The 8,839-nt window shown below is 46.3% G+C and overlaps 1 protein-coding gene across 8 annotated transcripts in view; it reads right to left on the bottom strand.

Moving 5' to 3' along the window:
* Nucleotides 1-227: 227 nt before the first annotated feature.
* SLC23A2 (solute carrier family 23 member 2) overlaps nt 228-8,839 on the bottom strand; it is a 147,993-nt gene continuing 139,381 nt past the window's right edge. For all 8 annotated transcript variants that reach the window (XM_008018966.3, XM_037990682.2, XM_037990684.2 and 5 more), the window contains 2 exons: nt 7,068-7,163; nt 228-5,006 (listed from right to left, as the gene is read on the bottom strand). In XM_008018966.3, coding sequence (XP_008017157.1) covers nt 4,774-5,006; nt 7,068-7,163 — 329 coding nt within the window. In that variant the 3' untranslated portion in view covers nt 228-4,773. The remainder of the gene's footprint in view (nt 5,007-7,067; nt 7,164-8,839) is intronic.

The following is an 8,839-nucleotide window of genomic DNA, read 5'->3' as shown; positions in this document are numbered from 1 at the left end:
AGGCTGGTCTCGAACTCCTGGGCTCAAGCGATTCTCCCGCCTTGGCCTTTCAAAGTGCTGAGATTACAGGGGTGAGCCGCCGTGCCTGACTTACTATGCCATTTTATATCAGGGATTTGAGTAGCCTCGGATTTTGGTATCTGAGGAAGTCCCGGAACCAATCCGCCATAGATTCTGAGGGACGACTCTTTTCTTGAGTAGCCCAAGGAGGCACGTGAAGAGCAAAACTGTGTCCAGGAGAGCTTTTATTTGTACGGAAGTTTTAAAAATACAGAATAAAATAGCTTTATCTCTACTATTATTCACAACATCTGGTCCAAATATTACATATTTTTAAAATACTTAAACGTTTAATGAAGCCATGTTAGAAAAACAATATGAAAATTCTTTTTAAAAACTCCATAAAAGAATTACACATCTCAAAAAACAACCCCACCCCAAATACCCTCGATATGCAAAATAAAAATAAAAAAAACAAAACCCCAGAAAGGTATACATAGCCAAAGTCAGTCACAAAAACTCAAGGAAAATATAGGCATCCCCACTGTTTTAAGAACAGTCAGAAATTTATTAAGGTGTCAAATGAAGACTGTTACTAACGAACAGAAAAGGAGAGTCATTTGAACTGTCAGTAAGATGGCAACATGGGGAAGGGTGTCCTAACTGCCTGGAACCACGCACAGCAATGCTAAGGACGTGGGAGGGTAGAGTGACGCTGAAACACAGTCAACACCAACCAGCAAGGATGGGAATGTCTGTGAGGCTGCTGAAAAGAGACCCCCAATGCTGGTAAATTAAGTGGCCCTTCTTGCACTACTCAGGTTCTGACTGCAGGAGGGGCAGAGGGTAGTCGATGTCCTAGTCCCTGTGTCTAAAAAAGTAATGAGGGGACAGAGTACAACAAGCAGCACGTAAGTCCCTGGGCTCTTTTCTAAAGCCAAGGGGAGGCTCCCTGGAGAAGCGAGCTTTGTGAATGCTCAGGCCCGGAGCCGCACACGAACATGGTGTGCAGCAGGTGTGGCTGGGCGTGCACAGCTGGCGTCCAGCGACAGCCATGCCAGGCCTGTGCCTGTAGCGAGTGTACACCCCATGCATGGCCACCCCCAGGATGCTACTTCTTCTCTGGCCAGATGGGTTCTGGAATGAGGCTTCTGCTATCGCTCCATATTCACCTTCAATCTGGCCTGGCCGCTCCCATGGCATCCGTATTACTGAAGATGAGACCTGCCAACTTGAAGTTGCTAGTACCAGTATTTCAGCAGGGACATGAATGAAAGAAATAACAACTTAGCTCATGGTCATAAAATATATGTATGGGAAATAAAGTATACACACATACTAGAGATTCATCAATGGAGAAATTCTATCATCACATGACATTGTCATGAAAATTGTATCATTCCCTCCCTGGAAAACTGTGACTATTATCCTGGGTAGAAATGTTATTTTGCTATATGGAAATACTGCAATATTCATGCATAAACCAAGCTGTCATCATGAAAGTCAGTATTCTACAGTATAAAGCAAAACCTGTGTGTGAATTTGTTACCATGAAAACGGGAAACCATCAGGACCTATGATGCTTCATTCTGGCTTGCCTTGATCAATCCCAAGAAACTAAAAGTTAGCATTTGAAATCCTCTAACAGATTCTGAAAGTAAATGTATCAGTGAATCTACATTTAACTCCCTAATGAGAATGAAAATTGCTTACAAAGACTAGAGTCACTTCCCATTATTCTGTGAAGCAGGGGTGGGGGTTCCCCATCCCCCACTGTGAATATGGCATCACCTCCTGTCCATATTCACACTGTCTACGTTTCATGTTGGGATCACCCACACAAATGCTTTCTTTTAGGGACCAGGCAGGTGACCTGGGAAGGTAGTGAGGAGGTGGTCTCTGTGGAAACTCCTGCAAGAACATTCACGTCCAAAATATTTTAGAACACTCTACAGGCAAAACAAAGTATGGGGTGGTGGTTCAAAGTCCCAGCAATGCAGGCCAATGATGTGAATGGGAAGTGTCATGACACAGACTGCGGATGGCCACCGTGTCCCCCGATATCTCCCCTTCAGGTGTGTGCTTAAATCCAAGAAGCAGATGAATACATTCTTTTTCTTTCAATTACAAACTTTCATTCTGTAGCATATTTTCCAGCAGCAGAACCACTTCCTAAAATGGTGTGTGTGTGTGTGTGTGTGTGTGTGTGTTACATGTTCGAGTTTATTAGTCATTAAGGGACTTCAATCACTCAAGGCTGTGCACAAAGTACCAGATTCAGTCAGGCTGCCCTCTTTGCTCCCTACCTCCTATCCCCTTAACCCTCCTCGGACAGAATATCGGGTTGGCCCCAGTGGAATAAGAAGAACAGGAAACTCTCATTCCAACAGGAGTTGAAAGTGTAGGGCTTCCTTCCCCGTGTGAAGGCCCACAGAGGGCACCCCACACATTAACGGAGTTGAAGCCTCCTGATAAAACCCGGCCCAAGGAGGGGCTTCAGAAGGGAGTGGGTTTCTGGACGGCTAGAGCACACACCTTGAGTGTTATACAGTGGAAGACGCCCAGTCAAGCCGAAGAGAAGGTGCCCCTGGATCACCAATGGCTTTCAGGCTTTTATTTGGATATTTGGTCTTTCTGCTCACCTGGAGAGCTAGAAGATTGCAAATCTCTGGGATGTTTAGCAGTTTACCCCATTTTTCAGAGCAGAGAAACTGGAGATGTTGAGCAAAATCCAAACAGAAGGAACTGAGAGCAACTCAGTACAGGAGGGCTGCCAGCCTCAAGGGCGTCCCAAGGCAAGAGGGATGGAAACCATGAGCCAGTGTGCTTCTAATGTATGCATCAAAGACACATTTAAAAAAACGTATAAAATTAGATGTAATTTAGCATCTAAGTTCTTTACTTAATCTGCAGTAAGGTTTTGGCAAAATAATGCAGTGGCTCCAAGGTGTTCTTGCCAGAATAAACCTTGAAGCCCCAAACTTCCAGGAGTGAAGGGGGCTACAGTGACATGGCGATGCTGCGAAGACAGCGCCGCAGCACTGGAGAGCTGAGCCAGCCTGGGGCCAACGGGGACAGGAATGCACCGTGTGGACACCAGGCTGCCAAGAACCATGCTCTGCCGCTGGAGACAGGAGACAGGTACCCACGCAGCTGACCAAAGCTCGACCAGGCCAACGGCCACTGAAGATGCGGCCACCTCATGAAGCGGGGGCACTGCTTCATATCTCAGGCTTTTTCCTTCTCTGAAAAACTTCAAACCAAACCAACAGGAGTCATTTCTCAGGAAGGATTTAGTGTTATTAATTAGAACTCTCTTAAGTGAGACGGAGCCTGTTGGCTGCTTTTATCATCACCTTTGGCCACCACCCTCACCTGTAAAATCAAGATCTAATGGACGTGCAACATGGCAACCCACAGGAAGTCTCCTTAAGCCACGATTGCCAAAAGCGACTTTCAACAGAAGCCCTGGAAAGTGGGACCAGCTGGCCGACAGACCGTTCCGCGTGGCGGCTCTGCATGTTACCTGCCCCAGCTTCCCTTCTTCACAAAACAAATTCATGTGTAACTAGACCCATGGTTTCTGGGCTCTGGTCCAGTAGTCAGTTTTGATAAATAGATTAGGCATTACAGTATTTACACTTTCATGGTATCAAGCAATACAAAACACAACCACAACAATGGTTACTGGCCTTCAAAAGCCGTTACAACAAGCTTCCCTGATGGCATCCATAGCTTTACAAATGCTGGTTCTTTTCTTGATGGGGGGAAGAGTGGGGTGGGGGACAAGGAATAGAGATGCAAGGAAAAAGGGTCACATGGAAAACACTGATTTCCAAAATCTGCTATAGTCAATAACATTAAATAGGAATAAAACCTTGTAATTATAGACGCGCGCGACAATAACATCCACATGACGGCAGAGCCAAGACGCCCATCGGCTTGTGTGACTGGTGCCTTGGGTGGCACTCTACACTCATCACACCGGCCAATAGTGATAAATGCCAGAGAGGGTGTCTCGGCCACTGGTGAAGTGAAAAGAGGCCAGTGTGCACTTGCTGGCCTGGTCAGGACCAGGGTGGCCAAGAGAAGGCGCAGCCGAGAATCAGATATTGGCTTCAGGGTCCTTTCCTTTTCCCTCCAATGCCCCAAACAGATGTTCATTCAACATCTGTGCAGGGCTTACCCATGGCCCGACCTAGGCACAGGGCAGCCACGCCACTGTTTTCAGGTCAGCAGCCTCCTCCTCCAGGAGATCAGCGACAACAGAATCATGCTGGGCCAGTCAGTCATGACAGCGCGAGGATACTGGTGCCCCTTGGTCAGAGGAGGTCTCTGCAGGCACAGACGAGGGTCAAATGACAAGGAAGCAGGTCCAGAGGCTTCGGAGAGAGAGAGAGAAAGTCCCTGGACCCTGGAGGTGGCTTACAGGAAAGCCAGCCAGCCCTGGGCAGTGGAAGGGAACTGAAGCAAGGAATTGCTGCAGATTTTAAATGCCCACTCCCAAGGGAGGACTGGAACTTCAAACTTAGTGACCACGGCCAGCAATAGACACTCAAAGGGCAAGGGGTCAAGGGCTTAAATAAGGAGATAGGCGAGACACCGTATCAGGCACCATCACCCCCGCAGAAGAAAAGTGATTCGCAGTCTGTCTTAGCTCTGGGGCGCAGAATGTAAATGTAGATATACAAACATGTATTTTACTTCTTGTTACCCAGCAAGGAACTACAGATACATGCCTCACTGCGGCCGGGCCACAGGGCACAGCAAAGGCTATCCTGTGGCCTGGGAGTCTTCGTCTGAACTCCGGCTGTTGTCACTCTTTCTGAGGCCTTTCCACGTGTAGCCCACGAAGGTTGGACTGATGGGTAAGTAGCTGAAGCATCTGTATTTTTTTATAATGTTCATGCCAAATGGCAAATTGTACGACTCCATGCCGTCGAGAGATTTGTTCCCTTTGCCCACGCCCTTCTTCCATTTCCGGATTCCTCTTTCCTCTGGAGTACCTGTCACACACATCCCAAGATAAAACAAAGGAATGCTTCGTTTAGCAGCTCTACTGAGAATGAAACTGTCGTTACACACACACACACCACACACACACACACACACACACGGTCCTACAGATCAAACCTGCCCAGGTGACAGCAAAGAACACCTGCGGAGTTGAAGGTGCTCAGCTATCCAGTGCCCAAACCAGAAGTCTAAGAAGCACTAACCCCTCCATGTCCCTCATTCAAGCAATCACTTAATGGTCTTCCGACCTCCCTATTCTTCTGTGTGACTCATATTCTCAATTATCACTGTTAGGGTCCAGCCCAGGCCATGTTATTGCTTTCCTGGTTCATTCTATTGGTCTCCCAACTGGTTACCTAGTCTTCCGGCTCAGCACCTCCTGCCCTAAGTCTGTTCAAAAACTACCTCTCTAGGCCAGGTGTGGTGGCTCACACCTGTAATCCAAGCACTTTGGGAGGCCGAGGTGAGAGGATCACATGAGGCCAGGAGTTTGGACCAGCCTAGCCAACATGGTGAAACCCCGTCCCTACTCAAAATACAAAAATTAGCTAGGCGTGGTGGTGCACGCCTGTAATCTTAACTACTCAGGAGGCTGAGACAGGAGAATCGCTTGAACCTGAGAGGCAGAGATTGCAGTGAGCTGAGATCATGCCATTGCACTCTAGCCTGGACAACAGAGCAAGACTCTGTCTTAAAAACAAAACAAAACAAACAACAACAAAACACACAAAAAAACTCTCTAAAATATAAATCTGAGTAAAAAAAAAAAACCCTCTTTAAAATGCAAATCTGAGTTTGCAAAACAGGGCTAAGTCTTTATTGTATCACACTATGCCTTCATCAACCAGTCACTGCACACTCACCCCCCATCCAGACAGACCCACACTTCATGCTGCTTTGCTCCATTTTAGTGTGTCTGGACTGGTGCTGTGGGGGACACACAGGTCATGTATCTGTCGTGCTTCCATGGGGATGAATATCCACCAGTTGGACACTCCTGGCCACTCTGCACCCTGACAGATGGGTCAGGGAGAAAGCTCTGAGCACACAGGGCTCAGCGAGGAAGCTCATGATTTTTTTTATATCTAAGCTCTGCTCTCTCATTAGTATTTCAGAAATAAAGCTGACTTTAATTTCCATCAGCCTGACTGTTGCACCCCTCTCTCAATTCCCTCTGGCTTAGGAGAGAAAGAGGGTAGTCGTTACGGATTCTCTTAAATCCAGTGCCTTCCATCTATTCATGTGTGTGATTCCTTCTGCCTTGGTTTCCCCAGCAATCTCAATGATTGAGGTTATTTTTTGGAGATTTTTATTTTTATTTGTTGTTTCAAGGGGAAAATGTCAACAAAACCTTCAAGCTTAAGAATAAGTTATCACCCTTCCTCGAAGGCAGGGAAATCTGCCAGTATGTCCATGGCAGCACTTTACAGTGGTCCACAGCAGCCACCTCCAAGTCAGGACCCACATAACATCCTCGTCTGTCACCCCAAGCTCAGCACAGAATGTATCCATAAACAGGGATCATGGGTACTGGAGAGGCAGCTGCTTCCAGGCATCTCTTGTCAATGATCTTAGACCCCTGATCTCAGCCTTTGCCCCTGGTCTTCTACTGCCTTTTGGTTTTAGTTGGTTGGAAGCCCACCTTAGTAACAACTCATTTAAAGGACAGTCTCCCCAGGTAGAAGTGCTGCAGGCTGTGCCCACCTCTCTCAGATCAGACGAAAGCCACACTGCAGGGCCTCTGGCACAGGCTGTGCAGGGGGGCAGGAACCTGGCCTGTGCCCATCCCACTGCCATCTCACCACACGCAGCAAACTCACCTGCGGTCTCCCAAAAGTCCTTCAGGAGAAACAAAATTAATCAGTTTATTTAGCAAAAAAACTGATCCATACACAGAGGCTGGAAGTGCCATCGCAACTGTTTTAGAAAACAGTTATAACTAGTGATGGCTTTGAACTCACTGACTCTTCCCGTTTTCCATTTCTATTTGGCAAAAAAGTAACATATATGTTTAAAAAAAAAAAAAAGTGTGTTTGATATATACCACATACCTGGGATGGTGTTATCCAGGATAAAAGCCACACAGCCCCCTACAAACATAGCAGTTGTGAGAAGGACGTTCAAGACTTGATCGATTCCTGTTATCCCTAGAAAGAGAACACAGCCATAGAGGTAGGTCAGTGCCATGGCAGCAGTGAGCCTGCCCTTGACTTGGGAAGGGGCAATGGTGTGGGAAGAACTCCGCCAATCAAAGCAGTACAGGAAAGTGTAAATTTCTTAGTTGTGCACATGTAGATGAATTTTTGCTGGTAATGTTTTAAACTACGATGAACACTTTCAACAATAATCCAAAGGTATCTCCATAAGAAGAATTCCCAACAGTGGTGCATGGAAGGTGAATCTAAGAGTGGCGCTCACCCTACAACGAACTGTGAAGCCACAGGGGTGTAGTTGGTGGATTAAAAAAATTCAAAATAAAAAGAAAATGGTAGTCATAAGGCTGAGAAAAAAATTACAAAGTGAATAATAAGACAACAAAAACATTTCTGGTACATACAATCATACAAGACTTTTCAGTATCCTAGGTTACCAATTAGTGCTCAGCTGCTTTTAATCAGGAGCAACTGGATTTATAAAGATGTCCTCCCATGAATATGATTTTTTTTTCTTTTTTCTTTTTTTTTGAGATGGAGTCTCGCTCTGTAGCCCAGGCTGGAGTGCAGTGGCGTAGTCTCGGCTCACTGCAAGCTCTGCCTCCCGGGTTCACGCCATTCTCCTGCCTCAGCCTCCCCAGTAGCTGCGACTACAGGCACCCGCCACCATGCCCAGCTAATTTTTTTTGTATTTTTAGTAGAGACAGGGTTTCACCATGTTAGCCAGGATGGTCTCGATCTCCTGACCTTGTGATCTGCCTACCTCGGCCTCCCAAAGTGCTGGGATTACAGGCATGAGCCACCGTGCCTGGCCCCAAGTGTGACACATTAAATGTAAAAAGCAGCAAGAATCTCGTTTATCCACACAGTTTCCATACTGAAGACAGAATGATCCTCAACAGAAAATCAAAGGCACTGGTGAGGATGTGGAGAAACAGGAACCCTCCTACATGGCTAATGGGAGAGTAAAATGGTGCGGCCGCCATGAAAATGTTTGGCGGTTCCTCAAAAGGTTAAAAATAGGATTACCACATGACCCAACAATTATTCCACTCTTAGGTATATACCCAGGAGAAGTGAAAACAAATACTCAGATATGGCCCACATTGATTATTTGTGAATTATGTGTTTGTGAAATTGCCTATACACTAAAATTTATTTGTAAACCCAAAATGAATACCCTTGGTGCCTTCATGGGTATACAGAGCCGTGAAAAATCTGAGCCACGCCACACTCATTCCTGGCTGACGTCAAACAAGGTGACGCTCTGCCTTGTTCTGGTCTCATCCCGTAAACAAGAGTCCTTTTTGCGGACTATGTAGTGCCATGTCTGTCATACTGTGTGCTTTCCATTGGTGATCTCACTGTTTAAAATGTCCACCAAGTGGTGTGAAGTGCTCCCTGATGTTCCTATACATTAGGTGGCTGTGGTGTATGTTAGAGAAGATCCATCCAGACAGGAGCTGTGGCATTGCTGGCTGTGTTTCCCCAGCAATGATTCAATATTTGCTAATACTGCCTGTGGCAACTCTACGGAACATAACTTCATGAATAATGAGAACTGACTGTACTTGCACATCAATATTCACAATAGCCAAAGGCCAGAAACAACCCAAATGTGCATCAGTGGGTGAATGGATAAACAAATTATGGTATATACACACGGTAGA

Source organism: Chlorocebus sabaeus, chromosome 2 (assembly GCF_047675955.1).
Source record: "Chlorocebus sabaeus isolate Y175 chromosome 2, mChlSab1.0.hap1, whole genome shotgun sequence".
Classification (NCBI taxonomy): domain Eukaryota; kingdom Metazoa; phylum Chordata; class Mammalia; order Primates; family Cercopithecidae; genus Chlorocebus; species Chlorocebus sabaeus.
The sequence above is the reverse complement of the archived record's forward strand: the minus strand, read 5'-3'. Positions and strand labels throughout refer to the sequence as shown.